General features: G+C 37.1%; 1 protein-coding gene and 1 long non-coding RNA gene across 3 annotated transcripts; one reads left to right on the forward strand and one right to left on the reverse strand.

Moving 5' to 3' along the window:
• Positions 1–5331: 5331 nt before the first annotated feature.
• Positions 5332–17116, forward strand: AMTN (amelotin). Of its 2 annotated transcripts, none has more exons than XM_038555125.1 (8): positions 5332–5579; positions 6204–6290; positions 7271–7336; positions 8241–8330; positions 12212–12247; positions 13583–13609; positions 15950–16214; positions 16866–17116. In XM_038555125.1, exons 1-8 carry the CDS (start codon positions 5529–5531, stop codon positions 16874–16876), a joined length of 633 nt encoding a protein of 210 aa, XP_038411053.1. In that variant the 5' UTR covers positions 5332–5528; the 3' UTR covers positions 16877–17116. The 2 variants fall into 2 exon arrangements, with proteins under 2 accessions (XP_038411053.1, XP_038411054.1); XM_038555126.1 differs by having other exon boundaries at positions 5336–5616.
• Positions 17117–19225: 2109 nt separating this feature from the next.
• Positions 19226–22602, reverse strand: LOC119865057. The gene is made up of 3 exons (XR_005368403.1): positions 22520–22602; positions 19392–19641; positions 19226–19284 (listed from the first exon to the last, which is right to left on the reverse strand). It is a non-coding gene; the product is annotated as an uncharacterized LOC119865057 (long non-coding RNA).
• Positions 22603–26006: the final 3404 nt, after the last annotated feature.

A 26006-nucleotide genomic window follows, 5' to 3' on the forward strand; every position in this document is an offset into this window, starting at 1 on the left:
TTCATAAAACACTTTCATGAATCCTGGTATCTTTAGTCATTTTAGAAAAATAAATTACCTCACTGTTTTTGCTGATGTCTCTGTTTTATAATGATTTAGGAATTTTTTCCCTTTTGTACTACATATTTCTTGACACTCAACTCCATAATTAGATTATTGTAAGTTATCTGATTCCAGACTTAAAATTTCTTGTCTAAAAAATTACTCAGCCTTCTGAATTTCCCTTGTTTATTTTGGTCAAGTCTCACAGCTCAGTTTTCGAGCTAGGGCGTGTCCCATTCTCACTCGGGGCTGGAGGCATGTCTGCAATAGGAGCTGTCAATTCCTTGAATCACCTGAAGCCCAGACAGTCACAGTGATTCAGTTCCAATGAGCTGTTCCCTAGCACTGTACTTTAGGCTGGAGATAGAGCACAAGTCTCCTCACCTAAGTCCAGAAATAATAGTGCCATAAAAGTCAACTCTGCCTCCACTAAAGAGAAAAAAAAACTTAAGGAAGCCCCACTTTCCACACATTCATTGAGAATAGTGTCCAGGGAAAGTGGATTCCCTAGTGTCATGGGCTTCTTGAATATTTAATTTTTCCACACAGTGAGGCTACTTGAGTATTTAATGTTTTACCACCTCCACCAAAATGTAAGCTCATGAGGACATGGATTTTTACCCCTCCCATTCACTTTTATTTCCAGGGACTGAAACGTTGCTAGCAGAACATAGGCTGAATTTATGCTGAGTTATGGGTTGGAAGAACAAGTTGATTGGATAAATGAATGAGTGAATGAATGAATGTATTGAAAGCCTCTGAGAACATAAAGTTGCTTCCTTTTCACATCCTTTAGGACTTATGCTCCACTGCTCCTCCCAATCTCATCCCCTTTCCAGGCTATTCTCTGTCTCATCAATTATATTTTTTCTTCAAATCCATTTAAAACCCCATCTCTTCTCTGAAGTTTTCTTTCACCTCAACCTTGCTCCAACTCCCTGTGGCATATATCTCTACCCTTTATTCATGAACATGTGGTGACCATCTGGTTCTTTGTAATGTTATTAACATAGAAGACACCAAACGAATATAAAACAAGGCACTAAGGACTCTCCATCCAATTCAAAAGAAACATACAGTCAGGAAATAATAAGGGAGTCTTATAAGATAATGTCTAATTAAGTGCCAAAATGAGTACTAAAACAAACAAAATGGTACAGAAAGTTAAAGAATTAGGTATCTCTCCAACCCCACCTTCCACTTCCACCTTCACTCCATTTTGTTCCAATGATTTGAAACAATAACATCATCCCTCCATACCTAGACCCTTGGATTGCCTAGATGCTCTGCTTACCTTCTTAATGAATTTTTTAATCCTTCAAAACTCCAGCTTAGGGTCACCTCCTTGCTAAGCTTTTTCTGCCTTCCTGCCTCCAACAAAATTAACCACACTCTCCTTCATACCTGTAAATGATCCTATTACTTCACTTACCAAGTATATACTAGCTAACCTTGGTGTTTCCCCTCCTAGACAGTATTCCCTTTCCTATCTGACAATAACAAAAATGAACTGAATAGTTACAGAAAAGCTTTCTGGAATGTCTCATTGTCTCAGACAATTTTCCATTGATAGTCTTTCTAGACCCCCAAACAAGCCAAACTTAAGATGGCCTTCCATGCAAAATCCTGGCATGACACAATACATCATTGACGTGTACTTAGAAGTTGTTGAAGAGACCCAACCAACCTCCATAGAAACATCATTAAAGAGATGTCATATCTCAAAATCTCCCCGTGCAGCCTGGGGCCCTGAAAACCTATGGTGAGCACTTAGTTGTTCTTTTTTTTTTATGACACGAACCTCAGGAGGCATTTGTGTTTTGTTCAAGTTTCAGTATCTTTTTCCTTGTTGAAAATAAAGCATACCATTCAACATTTCTGGATGGCAATCGACCTTATCTATTGAAATTAAAAACATAAATATCCTTTAATTCAGCACTTCTAGGAATAAAATCTACAGAAATACTCGCACATCTGTGAGACAGGTTTTATAAGGATGTTCATTATTCCACTTTTATAATTATAAAATACAATGGAATGGATTAAATGTCCATCAAAAAGAAATGTTATGTGTCATAACATAACCATTAAATAAATGAAATAAATCTATATGTACTGACATATGAAGTTGTCCATTATTTGTCAAGTAAATAGAGTTGCAAAGCAATGCATAATAGGCCTAATTTTTAACTATGCACAAAGCTACACATCTTGATGTTTGATTTATGTGTTCATACAAACATGACAAAACAGATACATCTGGGAAGTCATTTGGGAAGGAGATGAAGTGAAAGAGGATTGTAATTTTTTATTGTCTGCACTTTTTTTAATTGCACAAGGTATGTATTCTTGAAATACCCTCTATTCAAATGGTAGACATTGGGTAATATGATGTCTGCAGCTAATAACTCACCTAATGAAGTGTTGGGAAATGAAAGAAACCAAATGATTTCACAGACAGCTAAGTCCTGATTGGCCTCTCAGTTGCCAGCCTCCTGGAATTGAGTTTAAATTCCTTCTACAAACTTACAACTCATCAAAGGGTAAAATTATTCACCAAGAAACTGGAGAAATCAACTGGACTTTGAATATCATTTCACCTGTACATTTTGCCAAGTGGAGAGAAAGGTAATGTTAACTGATCATATTTCAAATAGAACTTTTTTAAAAATGTCTCCTCTGAAAAGGGAAAAAATAGAGTGAAAGATTGACACTATTTTGTTACTGTAGGTAGCATTTTGAAACATGAAGACTATGATTCTACTACTTTATCTTCTAGGATCAACTCAGTCATTACCGGTAAGTGCTATCCATCTATTTTATTATCAGTTGGCCTCAGCCGCACCCACTGCTTGTAGACCTGTCTTTCTTCCTGCACTCCATCAACACTGCTTTGTCCTGTGACCCATTCCCTTAGTTTTCTGTTTTTGTTTTCCAAGGTGAAAATGATAAACTAATAAGGTGGCAGTGCATATTTCAACATACTTAGATTTTTTAAAAACATCCACTCTAACATGATAGAATTTCAATTATGTTGGCAGAACAGTGGGGTAGAAACTAGGGGCAGGGGGAAGGAATGCCTTAAATTTTATCTACTCAAAGTGGCTAATTATTTTACTTTCCAAAAAGAATTTAAGACTTTCTTGGTAACCCATTATATTCTCATAACTAAAGAGGTAAACTACATTTTTTGATTTTACTAATTGGAAGCATGAAACATATAGACTATAGAAACTCTAAAAAGATTACCAAATTGTGTGACTATATAAACTCTGAAAAAGGGGATCAAAGTGCACAACACCAGGGGAATATTACAAAGTGGCCAACTTTTTTTACTTAGAACATTAAAAAATATATTCACATATAATAAGTGTTTAAAAGAAAGGAGAACTAGTGTCCGAATACATACTCCAATTGTCCTCCAATATTTTATAGACACAGATGTGGGTGGTTTGGATCTCTAAATGGACTTCCCTTTGACCATTTGAGATGCTTGAGTGTGGACATAGAGAAAAAATTAGATGCAATTTTCTATGAAATAGGAGAACACAAAGAGACCATTTTTTTTTTTTTATTTATGATAGTCACAGAGAGAGAGAGAGAGAGAGAGAGAGGTGGAGACATAGGCAGAGAGAGAAGCAGGCTCCATGCACCAGGAGCCCGATATGGGACTCGATCCTAGGTCTCCAGGATCGCGCCCTGGGCCAAAGGCAGGCGCCAAACCGCTGCGCCACCCAGGGATCCATTTTTTTTTTTTTTTCAAAGAGACCATTCTTAATTGAACTCTCTTGACATGTCTATAGTCATCCACACAATCAACAAATACTTATTGAAATCTCTATGTACCAAATATTGCACTAGCTGCTGAAAATACAATGGTGAGGGGTAAAAGAAAAAAAAAAAAAAGACATGATCCTTCATGGTGTTTGCAACGACTGTAGATACTAATAAAGATTTTTTTAAATAAATGTTGTTATAAATTATAACTATGACTAGTTCTATGAAGGTGAATAGGGTATCTTATGCGGAGGGGATAGAACCAATCTCCTTTTATTTCACTCCAAATATACCAATGTCCTTCTTTAAAGAAGTTGTCTGCAAAAAATTATTTTTGAAACAAGCTAAATTAGCAATTCTTTTGTAAAATACAGATTTTTCACTTCAAACAAATTTACCAAAAAGTTCTTCGAAATAGGGTATCTTTAGTGTATTCAAATTACCATATAATTTGTGAAAACTCAAGATAAATAAAACTTTCCAGGCATACAGCCACTATCATTCAAGGTTGACTGAGGAGTTGTGTGAAGGTTAATGCAGATTGCTAATCACCAATGATATGACAGCAGCTGGCAAGTTAGTGGTGCAGGGGATGCAGGGTGTGATACTGACATGCCTTTAAGGTACAGCAGTGGTATTTATCAAATGAAAAATAGGACACATGGACAAGATATTTTTTATTATTTGTAAATGAGTTTATTGAATATATCATATTTATATAAAAAAATGAACCAAATTTTAAATGTGGACACATAAAAGAGCCTAGTGATTATTTTTAGCAGACCCAAAGCTTGGAAATAGGGTACACATTGGTGATGGAGTAGAATGCATATTCAGGAGAGTGGCTGGGGTAAGTGACTTTGATCAATAAGAAAGTAAACTCAAGCAAAGACTTGAAGCAGGTGAGAGAGTGAGCCAATGTCTAGGGTAAGAATATTCCAGACAGAGGAAACAGACAGAGGTGAGGTTTTGAGGCAAGAGTGAGCCCATCTGCCCAGAGATAGCAAGTATCTTTGATGGCAGCGACAAAGTGAGCAAGAGGAAGTGGGATGGGATGGAAGGTCAGAGAGATAATAGAGGTCCAGGGCATGAGGACTGTGTAGGCCATCATAGAGTCTCTGGCTGTTACTCCAAGTGAAAATGGAAGTCAATGGAGGGGTTGAGCAGAGAAGAGAAAGAACCAGACTATTGTTTTCTTTTTTTTTTTTTTTTAAGATTTTATTTATTTATTCGTGGGAGACACACACACACAGAGAGAGAGAGAGAGAGATTGAGGCAGAGACACAGGCAGAGGGAGAAGCAGGCTCCACACAGGGAACCTGATGTGGGACTCAATCCCAGGACTCCAGGATCACACCCTGGGCTGAAGGCAGGCACTAAACCACGGAACCACCCAGGCATCCCAAGACTATTGTTTTCAAAGGAGCACTCTGGTTGCCATGCTGACAATAGATCGTGGGGAATGAAAAGCATACATACATAATCTTAAACCTTAAAGGGACCGCTAAGGGTAGATAATACCAATCCTACCTCTTACAACAGAAGGGAAAAGTCCATAGTGAAACCAGTCAGTGGCAGCTTCACGATACAGCCAAGTCACTCAAGGGCTGATATAGTGCTGGAGGGCCATACCACTCTGCCCTCTGGGATGCAAGGGCAAACTGGAGTTGACCAGGCCAGGAGGCTTCTACCTGAATGCAGAGAAGCTGATGAAAAAGGATTTATTTATTCGAGGACTAAGAGAACCTGCAGGGATTCTGGTACAGGCTCTGCTACTCACCATATCACCTTGGGCAGGTCACTTTGCTTCTGTGAACCTCAGTTTCCTCATCTATAAAACAAAATGGTACAACTAGATAATACGGATGTCAATGACATTTTCATACCTGCAATTAGGTTATTAATACACTAGGAAAATACCCAGGCCAGGGACGAAATTGAATTTCCATTACAGGAAATGATTTGTCAGGCAGAAGGCAGAAGCAGGAAGCTTCATGACAATGCAGTAGAAGTTATGGCAGTTTACCTTCAAGCATGGGGGAAAAGCAAATACTTACAGAGCTAATGTGCCGACGATGTTTTTCATGTCCTAGAAAAGGAGAAAGGCAATTCCAGAAAAGAGAAGGAAACCTAGGAATTACCACCGTGTGCTCAACCCCACCTTAGACCCCTCCCCACCACATCCCTCTGCTGTGGCATTTTTCCACTCTACAATCCCGTCTCCTGTCATACATGAAACTTTCCAGGGAATTAAAACTACTCCAGAAACACACAAAGCCTAAAAGCAGACATTTCCGCATTTGTGACAACTTTTTACGTCCTGGAAATAAATGTATACAAAACCCCAGACCCATCCCTGCCTCATCTAATATTTGTCATCACAGGCACAGCTCAACCCTGCTTTGGGACTTCCTCCAACGAAACTGATTCCACACCAGGCAACACTGCTAAACCAGCAACAGCCAAATCAGGTAAGCGTCTACAGTGGAGAACATCTGCAGACCAACAAAGGGAGCATGTCAAGACTAGTAAATTTAAAATCAAGATATACACCAAGTCTTATGGCTGAACAAGAGAGGATGACTTTCTCTTGGGAAGAAAAAAAAGAATCAACATGCCTTTTGAAAATTTTGAGCAGGAAAAGCAAAACATCTTCATTCTTTTTCTTTTTGTCTCAGTAATAATTTGGTTTAGCAACCAATAGTAAACTCTGAAAAGCAATAGCTACACCTATAGACAAAGCTTGGTCATCAATGCTCTTGAAATACTGTGACATAATCATATGTGGTAGCTGCCAGAGCCAGCAGGGATTAAGATACTTCTACATAAATAACTGCAGATTTCCTTATAACCTTTTTAAGTTCTTTTGTTACTGATGAGCTGATGTTACCATAAAATCTGTTTCTTCAAAGCATATTGAAAGACTTTTGAAATCTACATTGTCTCTTGGCTACCCCCTTCTTCCCACTCCAACCCTTGTTCTGCTCTAAAGGATCCCTTCTTACCTACCCTAAACTTTGTGAAATAATACAATAACACCAAAGTCTGAAGCTTTTTTTAATTTATGGACACTAGAAAACACTCAAGACAGGACAGCATCTCATTCCTTAAGGAACCTGAAGCTTATACAATTTAGGGATCCTGTTTAAGAAAATGAACACACACACACAAAAAAAAGAACACAAAATTAGATATGTAAAATTACATATGAAAGTGTATGAGATAAGAAATAAGAGCCAATTACACATTTTTAATCTCGACACACTGCTACGATGCCTCTGAGGGCCACGGAAAAGACCAACACTGATAAGAGGTCCCAAAGCTTAACCTCCATTTACCTTCATCCTAAATCCATCTGTGACAGGAGTATAGGTACTTGAGGATATCCACCATTGGCAGCGCGCTGGAAACAGACAAGCTCTGTTCTTACCTCAATTTCAATGCCCTACAGGTCTTCCCCTCTTTAAGTCTAATACCACTGACACAGATGTTCACACTGGCATCAGATCTGCAGCTGGTAAGTACCCTTAAATCATTTTAATATCCACTGTTAAATATAATACCTAATGTTGAGTATATCCACAAACACACACACACACACACACACACACATTCTTTGTGGATAAGTTGAAAAAGTACACAGAAAAGTCAGAGCATGGGATGCTATTCAGTATAACATTAAAAATTCCTCCTAGTAAATGGGCTTTTAGGGGAATTAATCAAATTCTCATATCTTTACTGCTTTAGTTCTTCTTATGCCTTCTTCAAGGTCCTCTGCACATTCCTCTGACATATTTTCCTCACTGGCCTCACAATGTCCACACACCTACACAAACGCTATAACTACTATCATCATCCCAACAAGAGGAAACCAGAAGGGGTAGAAAGATCTTCATCCTTCTCAAGGACTATCTGTATAGTTGACTCTGTCTGGGAGAGGAAACATAATAAATTCCTCTCCTGATTAAGGTGGTCAAATTTAAATACAGTATTTAGGCCATATTCAGACTAGATATTTCATTGTGACCCTCACCATTTTTATGGGACTACCTAAGAAGGAATTAATTTCTTTATAAGAAAGTTAGCAAAAAATCATATGAACCATAGTTATTATAGTCAAAAGGGGAAAGTGAGGATAAAATCATCCAAGTAATCCTCGAGAAAATGCGTTCATATGGGAAAAGTTAGTCCTGCACATTAGGGTTGTACCAGTAGACTAAGTAAGTCCCCAAAGTCTCTACATCTAATTCCCAATGCAATAGTATATCACATACTAGTTTTTATGTGTGAATAGTAAGTGTATACATGTGCCTTGCAAATCCTCCCTTCAAGCATATTTTGCATTTGGTAAATACATTTTAGTTTCTTGAATGCGCAACACATGACACAACACAATGACAATCTCCTCCGTTGTCCTACAGCTAAATCCTGCTGCAGGGATGGCTTCTGGTACCCAGACCCTCCCACTCAGCCTGGGGGTACTGAACACCCAACAGCAGCTGCAACCCCAAGTAAGTTCAAGACAGGAGTTCAGTTCAACTTCAGGGAGTATATTCTATCTAAAGCCTAAAGGGGAGGAAAGAATTTTTTAAGCTTCTTACAAGTTTTACCCAGAAGAGCACCTGGGTAGCTTGGTCAGTTAAGCATCAGACTCTTGGTGTCAGCTCAGGTCATAATCTCAGGGTCCTGGGGTGGAGCCCCACAGCTGGTTTCATACTCAGCATGGGGTCTGCTTGGGATTCTCTCTTTGCCTCTTCTACCCCTGCCCTCTCGTGCACTCCCTCTTTCTCTCCCTCTTTCTCTCTCTCTCTCTCTACCAAATAAATAAATAAATATTTTTTATATATAAAGTTTTTATTTATTTATTCACAAGAGACACAGAGAGAGAGAGAGAGAGGCACAGACACAGGCAAAGGGAGAAGCAGGCTCCACGCAGGGAGCCCGATGTGGGACTCGATCCTGGGTTTCCAGGATCACACCCTGGGCTGAAGGCGGTGCTAAACTGCTGAGCCACCCAGACTGCCCAATAAATAATTCTTTAAAAAAAAAAGTTTACTCAGAAATTTACAGAGGGATGTTCAATTAAACATAGAACATTTTTGGCAATTTGCTCCTTGATGAAAACTTACCAAGAAAGCTGAGCACACCACCCTATAACCTCTCTAAAATACATCTATAATGAGTAACAGGAAAATGTGAGGCACTGGGGAAAACTGAAAAGTAAACAAATATAAAGGAGGAAATCGAGAGATAACAGAATTCTTTTCTAGCTTGCTCTTTTCTATAGAAGACTTTCTGGATGACCAGAATCATCCCAAAGAAAAAAATAAAGAGATGAATTTGCATCAAGTCTAATCTTTTTCTGTGCTTGTTCCATGCCCAAGTCCCCAGTGACTTTCTAGTTCCTTCTCCCCTCCCATCATTACTGGCTTTCAGGAAACCCTCCCCCCGAAAAACCCTCTGTCACTAAGATTTAAATGGCATACGTAGAGCATCACTCTTACCAGAAGTGTTGTGTTTTAACAAAAGAAAAAGCCCAAGATTTACCTTCTTGAAACTTCTCTAAATACCTTAGTGACTGGAGAAATACGTAATGATCTCTTTACAGCTAGACTAAATTGTTTAGAGGTAACTTATTCTCTGTAACAGATTAATCCAGCCCCTGTCTTTCCCACATAATGATCTAATTTTTTGTAGAAGTGTCTTTATGTATTATATATATTGTGTGTTAATTATAGAGAATTGAGAAAATTTAGAAAACCAAAAAGAAAAATAACCCACCCGTAATCCTACCAGCCAAAACTAAACACAGCTAGCATCCTAGGGTATGTCCTTCCAGTTGTTTTTCTACACATATAAGTACATTTTTTAAAGAAAATATATTCTTACTATGTCTAGTGTTCTATAATCTAATTTTTTCACTTATGTATTTTGAATAGTTTTTGTATTTTGAAATATTCACTTATAAAATTGTTTTGATTGTTTAATGTTCTATCATACTGCAAAAATTTGGTTTTTTTAATCAAAATTTTTGCTTCTGTAAAGAGTATTACAGTGAAGACACTTTAACTAAGTCTTTAACCATATCAATGATTATTTCCTTAGAACCAGTTCTTAGGAATAGTATTTGTGGGTCTAAAGATACACAAAAGTGCAAGACTTCTAGTACATGTTCCCAAATTATGAAACATAAATACAGCGATGAGCCAATATATTCTAATCATCTTCCTACCTCTCTGGACACCTCCAAGTCATATTCAGAGCAAGCGTGTATTAATTAGTAAATGTAATCAAAGCTGGGTGTAATTGACAAAATAATTTGAAGTTGCTTAATTTAAATTCTATATCATATGCAACTGATACTTTTCTCTGTATTTTCATTGTCCAAAATAACAGTACAAGAAACCCTATGTTGCTTCATTTATTCCTCTTTGTGAAATTCTGTGACATAACTAATTTTCACATTTCTTTTTTAATATTGAGATGGATATAAATCAGCACTTACTTCTTACAGATATATTAGAGCCTTCACTCAAAGTATTTGCCGCTTATTTATATCTTAATAATAAAAGTGATCCTCTGAAAAAGACTAGAAACACAAGCAAGTAAAATGAGACTCTCTTTAAACACGACCCTGATGTAATCCATATGCTAACCCTCCAGCTTCAGTTTCAATTGTTGCCCAGCTCTAACCTTGAAGTCCAATTTGGCACATCTTCATATTCACCGAAGAATATCCACTGCAGTCAAAGGCTTTAGTAGGCACTGCAGATGATCCTGAAGGTTCAGCAGGGAGGGTGTGACATTGCATGCTCCCCAATATGCAATAATATAAATCAATCACCATACTTAGTAGGGATTCTTCAATGTCTTCAGGATATGCCACCACCAAGTGTCCCCGTATGTGACCTCCCGTGCAGCCCCAGCCCTTCCAATCCTGAGTCTCCCTATGCAGCGTGACCTACATCCTCTGCCAGAAACCTGGGCACCTGTCCACAGCTCTTATTTATCAACATGAGGCCAACATGATTAAGGATGAACTCTAAAACCACAAAACTCTGGCCAAATCCCAGCTCCCTAGTTATACGTGTGTGGTCAAGTTACTTCACTCTGCGGCTCATTTTCCTCATGATTTAAAACAGGGATTAAAGTAGAACCTATTTCGAGGGCTGTTAAAAGGATTACATAAACAAATAAACATAAAGCACTTAAAATAGTACCTACCACACGAAAACACTCAGTGTTAGCTATTTTATTTCAAACAATTCCTCCACCAAAAACTAATACAATTTTTTTCTCTTTACTGTTTTATTGGTGAACTAAATTATCTTTTATGACACTTCATATTCACACATCTGTGGTTTCCTATTTGTATCTTTTTGTTCCTTCTAATTGGCCTTTAAAGAAGAAATCTCAATTATGCTTTTTTCCAAATCCTCAGTACCCCTTCCCTTCAACCCATTTTCCCATCGCCATTCTGAAGAATAGTTGGGCTTTTTTTTGTCAGTAGCCAAGGATCTGACTGACAGTAAGGCTTTTTCTTAAATGTATATCCTAAATGTGTGTGTGTACCTTTTGGCATTATGGGTATTACTGTACAAACTATCCTGAGAAATAACAAAGTTAAGAGTCTACTTCATAAGACTTCCACATCTTTTGGGTTGGTTAGTGTCAAAATTCCATTTGGATAACTTTCATGACTCTATGTGAATTTCTATAAAAATAAAAATAAATTTTAAAACCCTAGTTCTCTGTACAAATTCGAGATTAGTTCTTAGAGTATCAGAGCATGCCAACACCTCACCCCAATCTTTTCAACTAAAACTTCATAAAATTTATGTGGTTATCAGTGACCTGTGAAGTAGTTCTCACTTACTTCTAAGAACTCTGCCAGTATCTAGATGATAGAATGATATTAACTGTAATTTTCTACCAGTGCTCTATTTTAACAGCAAAATATCCATCCAGATTACCATTATGAGACTAAACACATATGCTTCATTAAATCTTTGTATTTTAAAAATCCATTTTTAATGTGTCTTCTGAGATGTCATATAAAAGAAACATATGCATTCTACTATTCTTATTGCTTGTACAGTTTGGAGATAGCTTGAGACCAAAATTATTTTTTGCCTATTCTATTCAGTAACTAAATGTGCTGCCTTGGACTGATTTCTAAATCTCTCTGGGTCTAATCTGCTTTTTTCAAATTGGTTGACTTCCAATTCCCAATTAACTCTATGAGTTTCTACCTATGACTGTAGCTGATATATTGGTAACAAATATTTATTCAATGAATATTGTATACTTTTAAGAAAATCTCAGCATTTATATCATCTGCTAGAACTTATCTTTGAATATAATTTCAATTGAATTTTTCACTCTTTTTCAGATGTTGCCAGTTATTGTAGCACACCTTGGAGCCCATGTAAGATTATTCTATAACGTAATTTTTATTTTATATCATCTTAGTTTGACATACGTCATCCTGCCTCAATTCACCAGATAGTTGCCAAATTTCTTATTTACTTTGCACTGTATAAACACTGGTTATGATGAGCTAACCCTTATTGAGCATTTATTATACACAGACACTGTTCTAGGTATTTTATTATTTGTTATATACTATCTCAGTATTCATACCAACCTTTGAAGATAATATTTTTATTTCTAATTTGAAGAACAATTGGAAATACAGTTCTTCAGTTACAATCACACAGTAAATGTCATGGATGAACTAGTCAGCCCTTTAAACCATACAGCTAAGAAAAAAATTAATTAATGGGATTGATCTAATGATTAATGATTTGGGGGATTTCTTTTTCAATCTCAAATTTACTTATTAACTATGTATCTTTTCCCTAAAAATAATACAAACACCTTCCTTTCTCCTTATTTTCCTTTATGAAAGGTAATACTACTTGAGATCACTGATAAAATTACCAAGGGTCAAGATCATACAGGACCCACATCAGGTGGTAGCTTTAAATTCTGAAAGCAGAATCAGATAGAAAGTCTGTATCAATTTTTAATTCCACATCTGGGAACACAACCCAATGAAATAATCTGAAATATAGCAAAGGTCTATTTACAAATATATTAATCAAAATAATAATATGTGTGATAGAGAAAAAACTCGGGTGCAACTTAAATTTAAACAAAAGGAAAATGATCGAGTAGGTGGTGCAACGTAAAAGCAAATACTTTGTGACCATTCAAAAAGTGCATTTATTTGAATCTGTCACTGGTAAGGTTAAATAATAGTTGGTGTATTATTAAAAGAAAAAATAAGACCCAAATTACATAAAGAGCTTATATAAAATAAAAAATAAAAAAGAGCTTATATAAATTATATAAATAACTTCTATTATATAAAAAAGAAATGTGTGAAAAACATGTAGAAGAAAATCCATCAGGCTCTGTATGACAGGATAGTATTTTTTTCTTTGTTGCTTTCTGCATTTTCCAAGTTTCCTCCAATGTACATATATTACTTAATAGTAGAAAAATATATGTTTTAAAATTCAGAAAAAAAAATTCAGAAGACTTCACATCACTCAGATCTTAGGTATTAGCAGTCCAATATCATAAAGTGACTTGAATTATCTGAAACAAGTCATAAAGGCAATTAAAATACTGTTGAAAATTTTTAAATCTCTTTACAAATTTTAAAATATTTTAAGTTTTTAAATTATATTATACATACCTTACCTCAAATATATTAAACTTTGTCTAACAACTTGTGTTATTATTTTCCTTTTAGGGTGCTATCCTGAGCTCAGAGGAATTGGTAAAAAAAAAAAAAATTAAATTACTAGCATTTCAAATTCTTCTCATGCTATCACAATCCTGCTTTCTGTCACCATACAATCTCTTTTTACCACTAACCTTAAATCTGGTGTATATTATCGTAAAATGAACATTTTTTACAGATCCTTGCATTGAGATACCTTTGTCTAGCTGAGGATTTCACTATCCTTCTCCAACTACTTTTCCATTAATTTGACTTAGCTTTTGTTTTCCATATGTTGATATTAGATTCAATTCTATCCAGAAATTCAATGCATATTTTTAACTTTATATGATTAAAATCTAGGATTATCAATGATCAAAAAACATGCAATGTTGAATAATATACTTATTGGTATTTGTTGCAGGAAAAAATTAATTTCTTGGCTTAAATTTTTAATATTTATGGGAAAAGTTCTAGCATTTTATCCTGATGGATGAACTCTTCCCTATACACATAAATAACTAGAAGGCTGAACCTAAATAATACTCATCTTACCATTATTAGATACTTCTGTATCTTTCCCCATAAGTCATTTTTAGAAAAAAATGAATTAATGTGATATCTAAACATGACACTGAAGAGTTGAGGCATTATCTGGGAAGACAGGTTTTCTTTTAAATCTTTCTATTATGAAAAAGGTAGAGATTTACTAGATTGTTCACAAATAAAATCAAATAATGGGGCTGTTTTTCAACAATGATACATGAAAGCCCACATTTACCATTAATAAGCCAATTTTAAGAGACACCTTCTAGATCTTTTATATATATTGCCTTTAATCCTCACCAAATTACAAAGTACAGATATTTTTTAAATAAACTTTATGCCCAGTGTGGGGCTTGATCTTGACCCCAAGATCAAGAGTTGCATGTTCTGCAAACTGAGTCACCCAGGCACCCCACAAAGCACAGATTTTTTAACCCAGGTATATAGATAACAAAACTGAGGCTCAGAGAACTTAAGCTATGTTGGTCCCAAGGTCAAGAAGTAGTAGATTCAGATCAAAAGTCATTTTTCTATCTGCTATACCAGTGGTTTTCAAACTTTTTAAAGTAAAACCCACAGTAATAGCTGTATCTTTAATGCAGCTAACACACACACACACACACACATACACACTTCATGAAATAGTATTTACCCTTACTGTATGGAATGCACTTGGTAACTTATAGTCTATTCTTTGTGTCTTATTGTTTAATGATAGGCCTTACCACCTTCTTTATTTCAAATCTATAGATGCCATGACCCCCAGCTTGAAAACACTGTGTTCCACTCCTGTCTCTTTTCTGGCATAAGCCTAATTTTGCCTTCAGTACCTGGTAAATCTAAGACAGTGTTTTCCAAACGTCAGTCTTGGATCACCAGATCAAGACAATTCAGGGTGCTGATAAAAATGTAGATTTCTGGATTCTGCCCTAGATCAGATCAATCAGAATCTCTAACAATGGAGCCTGGGAATTTAAACAAACTTCTCAAGAGGCTCTTACACAAACTAACAATTAGGAACTATGCCCAAAGAAACTAGCCTATATCTTAATTATGAGCCCTCAAGCCTTCCTATTCTATGTCAACATCACTGGAACTGAGGAGTTTCAGAGAACAAGTTCCTGCCTGAACTTTCTCCAAATCAAGTTCATACTAAACTATTTCTTCTTAGGAGGAACTTATTACAGTAATATTTTCCAGGAAAAATAAATAAATATAGGCAGCAACAATGTTTATATCCAGTACGCAAATCACTGACAAACCTACACAGAAGAGTTCCTTTAAGTAACCTCAAGGAATACACAAGTTGCTGAACTGACAAGAGAAGTATTTCTGACTGAATATTCAATGCCCTCAAAAAAATCAAAAGAAACTTGAAAAGATGGAAACCATAAGATGAAGATTGATTGACTAATTAATTTTTCCCATTAATTTTTTGTCTCTTAAATTCTTTAAAAACTTCTGGGCAAAAGAGAGACTATAATTTAGGTCAGTAGCAGGGATATAGCCCAGCATAATTGTATGGATTTTCTACCTTAGTTCTACCTTCATGTACACCTGAGATGAACACATTATTCATTATTCCTTTTCCCATGACTGGCTTGGTTCTGATTTATCCTTTCTGAGGAAAATAAAATACAGCATGGAATTAGTCATGAAACCATCACCAGGCTCGATCAGGAGAGGGAAGCATTTCTTCTGAGAAATGCCTAATCTTTATTATTTTCTCTGACTCTACTACCCTTTCCATCTTGCATTCCTGCCCCAACTCACTGCCCTTGAAGGAGAAAAGGCTGGTTGACCAGCCTTAAAATGTGTCCTTTTGTTTCCCTTTTCCTTTCCTCATTCCAGCCAGGGTCCCCACAAATCTTCACAGGCCTCATTTTTCAGCCACTGTTTCCTGGAGCCATCCTGCCTACCAGTCCAGCTAATCCAGATGCCCAGAATGGAATCCTTCCTGCAGGGCAAGCAGGAGGGAATCCTGCCATCCAGGGAACCCCGGAGAGCTTCTCCACAACTCCCAGCGACACAGATGATGACTTTGGAGTGACCGCCCCTGCAGGCATCCAAAGGGGCACACACACTACCCAGGAAACCACCAGTGGGCCACCAAATGGTAAATTTTCTGAGCCAGGAAAATGCTGCAGGAGTCACCGCAGAGTGGGAACAGGGTTCTTAGTCTTGCCTTGACAAATACAGATCCTAAAAAAATCAGGGCTCCCTTTTACCTCATACAAATGATTCCAGCAATGTGAGGGAATATTTTTACTGGGCCACCAATCCTGTTGTATCAACCCAGAAAGGAGACATTTAATTGCTGGCATTTAATAGAAAATATTTAGTAGAAAATAACATATTTTCTATCTTAGGTTGGACCTGGAAGTCTTTGGAAAGAGACTGTGCTCTCCCTTTCTTATCTCTCTCTCTGACCCCCAAACATAGACAGGTCTACAACAGACACAGTTAATCAATCATTGTACTCTTGTCCACTCACTGATCATGGATGATACACAGAAACTTCTTAACATAGCATTACAAGCAGCCACTAGTAATAGCTGCAAAACTAAGCTCATTAAGCGTCAACAAGCAGAGATAATCATTTAACATGTAGGGATGTCTAGAACCCAATGTCCTTGGAAATAACAAAAGAATGATTTGACATTGATACTCTTGCTCCTAGAAAAGAAATTTGATCTCAAGTAACAATGCTTAAATCTGATATGATATGCTTTTACCTACCTTTAAAAAGTGTTTTATTTTCTTCCAGGAACTCAGTAAGCTGTTTTGAATTTTTTCAACTAAGCTGCCTTAAATGTGGTGATACATGCAAATAGATTGAAACACACTAGAGACTGTCAGAAGAAACTCTTAGTTTACCTAACTTTCTTGAAATTTCAGAAAACATATTTCTCAGAATATGTTCAGAAGAGAATAATGACTTCTGAAAAAAAAATTGAATGGATACATTTGCCTTTGAAATGTAACACTATGCCACCTCGGACCTGGAAGTTATACATATTAAACGGATTTTGAAACTGACCCTTTTTCTTCTTTGGGGATGGAAGGGTGGACCCTTTCAGAAATTACATTACCTCAGGACACTTAGATCATGCTGCAGATGGAAGACTTTCTTCGGAGTAGGGATACTACAGTCATGGAGGGGATATTCAGCAATATAAGGATAAGTTCTGATTTTTTTTTTTTTAGGAAGACTCTTTTTTTTAAAGATTTTATTTATTTATTCATGAGAGACACAGAGAGAGAGGCAGAGACATAGGCAGAGGGAGAAGCAGGCTCCCCGCTGAGCAGGGAGGCTGACAGGGGCTTGATCCAGGACCCTGGGATCATGACCTGAGCTGAAGGCAGATGATTAACCACTGAGCCACCCAGATGCCCCTGGGAAATCTTTTTCTAGCACTTTTAATTAGTATCACATGACACTAATAGAAAAATAGTTTTGGAAAATTGAATCCCGATTTCTTGTCCTTTGGCTGTGAAAATCAATTTCATAAATATTTACCATAGTTTTTTCTTTTTCAGTGGGAATTTATGAAATTTATTCTTTACATATGTACTGCATTAGCAAATATATTCCTGGCAGAAAAGATCTACCCTTTAAACAAGACACCAATGAAAACTGAAATCTCCGCTTGCAACTTTACTCTCTGGTAGAATTTTCCACAGACCAGCTTCTGGCTTTAAACAGTATATAGAGCTTTTTCCTCTACCATTACCACATATTTCTGCTTCCAAGCACCACAAGACAAGTTCGTATTTCAATACCAATTCTTGCCTTTCACTGTGGTGTCCCAACATTTGATGGGGTGAGTCACTGGGGCAGTAGGGCAGGACTATTCCCAAGAGCCATTTCTGAAATGAAACAACCAGAGCAACTTCATATTCACAAACCACATAAATATACCCCATTATACCCAAATTCAGTGTATCCCCAAATCAACCTTTCGGGGCAGATCCCAAAAATGCCTGTGATCATTTCAATGCCATTTGACACAAGACGGAATAAGATGAAAGGAAAATCGAGGTGGAGAGAGTCAGATGTTTTCACTGGTTGTGGCTAAAATATCTCACTATTTTAAGAGCCGTAAAACATAAGACCCTGTGAGCAAATTACCGGCATCTTCTTAGGGCCTTGGAAGGGAACTATACAAGTGAAGAGCACTGGAGCGTAAATTTAAACTTCATTAGCTTCATCATAAATCCATCTCTGCCTTCCCACCTTTATCCAGATCTAAACATGCTCTCTGCCCTTCCTTACCCGGTATTTTGTGAGATTTTTTTTTACATTAATCTTATTTATGTCCTTATATTAAAAGGGCAAAAATGTCATAATAATATCTATCTTGTTCTAAGTGACAAATTGTTCTTGGAGCACAAAGAAGGGGGAAATAATATATCCTGAAGGCATTCTATGTGGAAAGTACAAAATATTTTTAGAAAATTGAATTCTAATTTACTCTTCACATGCTAATGGATACCAAAGTCTAAAGAAATACCATCTAGTAGAAATATATCATGAATCATATATGTAATTTAAAATTTTCTAGTAGCCACATGAAAGAGGCAAAAAGAAATAAATGAAATTAATTTTGACAATACATTTTATTTAACTCAATGTATATAAAATGTTATAATTTGACATGTGTACGATATTTAAAAATTAATTATGTTTTAGATTCTTTTGGGAGGTTCTAAACCTTTACATTTTTTTCACGTTTTAAAACTTCATTTGCATATTTTAAAAATCGTGCATTCCAGTAATCAAAATCATTTGGACAAAAAAACGGCACTCCGATTAAACTGCATTTTAACAGCCTGCGGGATGCTCTAGATCTCACCGTCCTCCCATCCCACCCAGCTTCTTCCTTCACCAACATGCAAGTCATTTTCCTTCCCTGCCAGCCAGACAGACAGGCAGATGGGAAGGGCAGGCGCCTTCGTCGTCAGTAGTTCTCCATTCTTTGATGTGAAAAGGGGCAGCACAGTCATTTAAACTTGACCCAGGGGATCCCTGGGTGGCTCAGTGGTTTGGCGCCTGCCTCCGGCCCAGGGCGAGATCCTGGAGACCCGGGATTGAATCCCACGTCGGGCTCCTGGTGCATGGAGCCTGCTTCTCCCTCTAACTGGGTCTCTGCCTCTCTCTCTCTCTCTCTCTCTCTCTGTGTGGACTATCATAAATAAATAAAAAATAAAAAGTAAATAAATAAACTTGATCCAACCGCTTTGCATCTTACAAAGGTAAACAGCTAAAAGAGGCAAAACAAGAAGGCAATACTGTGCGGTTGGCGCAGCCTCACTGCGGTGGTCCTGCTTGCTTCTCCGGTTCAGTCGCTTCTTTCGAGGGCAGCGGATTTTTCTCTTGCGTTCCTGTCTTCTTCCATTTCGACTCCTCGAATCTCTCGATCTCAGCCACATCGGGTTTGGCAGACACGGTTGCAGAGCAAGCCGGGCGAGGCGCGAGCGAGCTGGAGAGAGGAGAGGGATCCGCTCTGCGCTGCGGTCCCTGCCGAACTGGCTCTGAATCTCTAGAATCAGAGGAGTGTTTCCGTTTGTATCTCAGTTTGAACCAGTTACACTCCAGGTGCGGTGCTAGAACTATGATATCCATATTCAAAAAAACAAAAAAAGAATTTAGACACTGACCTTACAACTTTTACAGAAGTTAACTCAAAATGCACAACTATAAAATTCCTATAATATAACACAGCAGAAAATCTAGACGACTTTGCATAGGGTGATGACTTTGTAGATACAATACCAGAAGGACTATATGAGAGAAACACCAGGAAGTTGGACTTTCATTAAAATTAAAATTTTCTGCTCTGCAAAAGACAATATTAGGAGAATGAAAAGACTGGGAGAAAATAGTAGCAGAATTGAAAAAGGACAGTTATCCAAAATATCCAAACTACTTATAAAATTCAACAGTAAGACGACAATCCAATTTTTTAAAGGACAAAAAAATCTGAACAGATATCTCACGAAAAAAAGCTATACAGATAGCAAATAATTATATGAAAAAGAGAAAAAGCTCAACATCATATGCGTGAAATTACAAATTCAAAAAACAATAAGAGACTACGATGTGCCCATTAGAAAGGCTAAAATCCACAATACGGGTAATACCAAATGCTGACAAATGTGTGCAATAACAAGATCTCATTTCATTGCTGGTGAGAGTGCAAAATGGCATAACCACTTTGGAAGACAGGCTAGTGATTTCTTCCAAAACTTCACATACTCTTAAATGATCCAGCAGTTGCACTCCTTGGTATTTACTTAAGTGAGTCAAAAACTTAAGAAACTTCATACACATTTTTATAGTAGCTCTACTCATAATTGCCAAACTTACAAACAACCAAGATGTCTTTCAGTAGATGACTGATAAACTGTGGAATATCCATATAATGAAGTGTTCATTCAGCTATTAAGCCATGAAAAGTTAAGCTTTTGAAGGAAACTTCTATGCATATTGCTAAGTAAAAGAAACCAACCTGAGAAGAATACATAGTATATGGTTCCTACTAGCTGACATTTTGAAACAGGCAAAATAATGGAAACAGTAAGATTGGATTGCAGAAGTTCAGAGAGACGGAGAGATTAATAGGTGGAGCACAGAGGATTTTTTAGGACAACGAAAAAAACCTCTGTATCATACTGAGATGATAAATAAATGTCATTAGACATTTGTCAAAACCCATGGAATTTATAACATAAAAAGTGAACCCTAATGTAAACTATGGTATATAGTTAATAAAAATGTATCAGTGTTAGAGAGGCCCTGGGTGACTCAGCCAGTTAAGCATCTGACTCTTGATTTTAGCTCAGGTCCTGATCTCAGGATCATGAGATTAAGCCCGACATTGGGCTCTGCACTGAGTGTGAAGTGGGTTTGAGATTCCCTTCTTCTCCCTTTGCCCCTCCTCCAATGTATTGGCATGTGTGCACGTGCGGCATGCTCTCTCTCAAAATCTCCCTTCTCTCAAAATCCTCTTTAAAGAGTATCAAATAAATAAATTTACAAAATATCAGTATTCAATCATCAATTGAAACAAATGCACCCACCAATGTAAGATATCAGTAACAAGATTCATGGTTGGCGAAGGGGAAAGAGGACAACGGGAACTTTCTGCACTTTCTGCTCAATTTTCCTGTAAACCTACAACTTCTTTAAAAAGGGTCTGTTAATTTTTTTAAGATACCCAAAAAAGCATTTGTTGGTGTTTTAAAATATTAGACCACAAGGCTTATAAATTCATAGTTTGCTAGAAATGATCAAGCCAAGAGATAGCAAATACCTCCCCCTAGTGGTCCTGAGGCAGAAAAACTAAAAGTGTATCAATCAAATAAAGGCAAGGAAAAAAGAATAGCCCTATTAGGAGAAAAAGGCACTTTTAGAAACAAATTTAGTCTCAAATCTGATAGATATCCATAAAATCCAAGTTAGAACTCACATAGGAAGAATGTTGAGGAAAGGTCAACATCTAAGGAAAATCAGAAAGTGTATAAGCAAAGGAAGTGATTGATGCCTTATACCATAGGAGTGACCTGGAAAGGAGGAAACAAAATTCCATAACTCCTCCAACTTTCTAAGTACTCCCTTGGGTAAAAAGACCCATACAGTCAGGAATGAAATCACACTAAAAGAGCCATAAAATGCAGCCTCATTCTCCCAATGAAATATTGGCAGACCTCACCAATTTGTAAACATTCAATCTAAGATGTTAGGAGCCACATTCAGGAAACTTAACAGAATTAAGCAAACATAAGTTGAACTTTTAATTATTAATATATCTAAAACTTTAAATTTGTAACACTAAAACTATGTACCTAGCATGAAATGAAAGTGGTAGATTTTAAACCACACAAGACAAATAATTACAATTATTAATTTCAGGAAAAAAATTAAGAAAGAGGCAAACCAAGAAACAGACCCTTAACTATAAGAGAACAAACTGATGGTTACCAGAGGGTCGGTGAGTGTGGGGATGGGTTACACAGGTGATGGGGATTAAGGAAAGTGCTGTGATGAGCACCAGGTGATGTATGGAAGTAGCAAATCACTATTTTATACACCTGAAACTAATATTATATATATGGTAACTAACTGGAATTTAAATAAAACTTAAAAAAAAATTTAAATTAAAAAAGAAAGACCAACTAGTTTGAATTAAACTTCCTTTAAATCTATAACCACAAGAAAACAACACATATAAGAACATCTTATATTCCTTCTGGAATCTACTAAACATTTTTAGAACCTAAGAGCCTATACCATTTTATTTTGGTGTCCCTGTGCATCTGAGACTAGGACAATTTGAGAAGTCATAGAAAACAATCCTGGAAGAAAGTTAGGACATATAAGATCACTTTCTGTGCAGATAATGCCCTCCTTCCCATTACCATTTCAGGTGGATAGCCGTCACTGGTTTGGTGGACATGTACATGTTGCAGATTGCATCCTCAGTACCCTGGGAGCAACTTCCTGAAAGGCAATATGTATTTCTTAAAACTTTTCATGTCACCCTAATTCTAAGCTTCTGACCTATGTTCTATTTATTAGGTCTTTTTTTCTTTTTCAGCTGTGTCTAATCTGCAGCTAAACCTGTCTACTGTTTTCTAATTTGGTTTACTGGCATTTTCAATTCTAGAATTTCCGTTTGGTTCTTTTTGAAATCTGCTATACTCTATCTATAGTTTCTTGGTCCCCGACCAGTTTTTCAAGCTTTGCTTTTATCTCTTTGAATATAGTTTCAGTTTTTTCAAAGCAAAGTATAATCCTAGTTATCTTGATTCTAATTTGGTCTCTCCTGTTTTGTTTTTCTTCTCTTTCTTACTCATGTGATCTTGCCTCCTATTGAATCAAGTTATCTTTGATAGCAGGTCAAATGTTGTCACTAAAAATCTTTGTAGAAACAAAGCCAGAGAATATTTTTGTTTGTTTCTGCTAGGAGCCCAGAGGAACATCAGTTTATATCATCTTCACTCAATTTGAGAGTTTGAGATTTTTCTGGTCCACTCAGATAATAGAAAGCCTGACTGCAATTGTTCCAGGACTTACTTCATTCTGGTGCACCCCTAACAACAGCAGACAGTAGCTCCCCAGGGCTCCCATCTTTGGTGGGTCCTAGATTTTGACTGCTGTCCCCCTAGCCTAGCCAATCTATTAAACATGTAGGTCAGCCAAGTCCAAATTTGCCACCAGCCCCAGGGCAAAAATGGCTCTGAATGCTGGACTCCCCTCTTTAGATTTCTTTTTTTTTAAGATATTATTTATTTATTCATGAGAGACACAGATTGAGAGAGAGAGAGAGAGAGAGAGAGAGAGGCAGAGACCCAGGCAGAGGGAGAAGCAGGCTCTATGCAGGGAGCCTAATGCGAGATTCAATCCCAGGTCTCAAGCCCTGAGCCAAAGGCAGGCGCTAAACCGCTGAGCCAACCAGGGATCCCCCCCTCTTTAGATTTCCATCCATCTCCTGGATCTTGGCCTACTAATTCCTTACTATGTGATTAACTCTTGGATGGTTTAAATTTTTTTCAATATATCATTCGTGGTTTTAGTTTTCTCAAGCAGAGAGAATCTGCCTAAATGACTTAATCTACCATTACTGAAACAAGAAATCCATTTCTAATCTTTATTTCTAACCCATTCCACAGTATCTTCAGCAGAGGGCAGATCTACTAACAATCAAAAGGTGTATACTGCTTGTCTACACACTTAATGCAATCTCTATCAAAATATCACCAGCATTTTTCATAGAGCTAGAACAAACAATCCTAAAATTTGTATGGAATCACAAATGACCCTGAATAGTCAAAGCAATGCTGAAATAGAAAAGCAAATCTAGAGGCATCATGATTCTGGATTTCAAGCTATATTATAAAGCTGTAGTCATCAAGACAGTATGGTACTGGCACAAAAGCAGACACACAGATCAATGGAACAAATAGAAACCCAGAAGTGCACCCACAACTATATGGTTAACTAATCCTCAACAAAGCAGGAAAGAATATCCAAAGGAGAAAAGATAGTCTCTTCAACAAACAGTAATGGGAGGGGCATCTGGGTCGCTCAGAGGTTAAGCATCTGCCTTCAGCTCAGGTTGTGATCCCTGGGTCCCAGGATCAAGTCCCGCATCCAGCTCTGTGAGGAACCTACTTCTCCCTCTGCCTGTGTCTGCCTCTCTCTCTGTGTCTCTCATGAATAAATAAATATATTTTAAAAAGAGCAAAAGTTAGTCACTTAAATTTTACCATTCATATAATAATACTCCCATTAACACTGATGAATATTTTCTAGTTACTTTTTTCTGTGCATATTTTGTGTATTTTTTTTTCACAAAGTTGAGTTTTCACCATAGTAACATATAGTATTAATGCAACATGCTTTTTCCCCTTAATTATATATCATAAATATTTTCCCTTCACATTATTTTGCCCCCAAAACCCCATAGTTTTACTGTCTAAATTGTATTCCGCCTTATTAGCGAACCATAATTCATACAATCAATCCCTTAACATTTTTTTTTAAGATTTTATTTATTTCAGAGAGAGAGGGAGATAGTGAGAGAGAGCATGAGCAGGGAGGAGAGGGAGAAGCAGGCTCCCCACTGAGCAGGGACCTCAACTTGGGGCTCGATCCCAAGACCCTGGGATCAGAAGGCTGAAGCTTAACCAACTGAGCCACCTAGGCACCTCCAATCCCTTAACATTCTTAAAGCGGTTTTGTACTTTAAGAAAATCTTTAAGTATCTCTATTATTCACACAAAAAGTGAAATCGGAATTCCCTATGACTGTGAGAACATTTTGCTCCTTTTCCCTACCTGACATTAGTTATCAGTGGGATGATATTTGGCATTTTTTCCTTTATCCTGCCCCCATGGCTGTGATATTATATATGTGAGCAATAACAGAGAAGGGATTTGGTAAGAGAAGGAAGGAAATGAGGGAGAGAGTTTTAGAAGTAATATCAACTGAAAGCTAGGATGTGGTTCTTTTGGCAGTGTGAAAGGTCTCACTAGCTCATAACCTCCACCATGGTATGAGAAACCCCCCTCCCCCCCGCCCCCATAAGCCCTATCCAGTGAGCAATCAATTGGACTAACAAATGGCTCTGGAACCTTGGGACCAAAAAAAAAAAAAAAAAAAAAAGGGTGGATCCCTAGATTAAAAGAATCCAGAGACCATAAAGAAAATTTAGGTCCTAATGAAAAGTTTGTTTTTTCTCCTACAAAGTATAAAGCAGTATGGAATCATAAACAGTTATTTCCATGAAAAATGGAGGGACTCTTGTCTGTGAGTAACAGATAGGGTTGACCGCACCCAGGGCCCTTCTGTAGAGGTGTGGGTTGTAAGACTTGACACTGACCTGAAGGACTGTCCCTTACATTCTTGTGGATACTGTGTATGTGCGTCCTCAGCTGACGTCAGATTACTCAGTAACATGCTGTCTCCCCCCACCACCTCCGGGGGATGTAGTTGTGGGGTTGCAGAGAAAAAACTCACAATGTATAATAACTATAGACACGTTTCTTTATCATTACTCAAATCAGACTTTGTGTCAGCAAGATTCTCCTAGTTAATTATCAATCATTTCCCCCTCCACGCCCCGTCTGCCCCACGCACTGTAATTGCAGTCTGATTTGCTTCTCAAAGGAATGTCTCACCAGACTAATTGAAGCCAGTTGCACCAGTGCAATCCTCAGAAACATGCTTAGGGAAGCTTTCAAACCCATGCCAGGCAAGTGGCTACTAGATGAGTCTGCTGGAAATTCTGAGCTTACACATAACTTATCTGATCAAATCTCTAAACCATTATGAAAGCATGGACATTTAAGCTTGTTTTAATCATAACGAATTATTCTAAGTGCTTTAAAGAAGTCAAATAAT

Source organism: Canis lupus, chromosome 13 (assembly GCF_011100685.1).
Source record: "Canis lupus familiaris isolate Mischka breed German Shepherd chromosome 13, alternate assembly UU_Cfam_GSD_1.0, whole genome shotgun sequence".
Taxonomy (NCBI): Eukaryota; Metazoa; Chordata; class Mammalia; order Carnivora; family Canidae; genus Canis; species Canis lupus.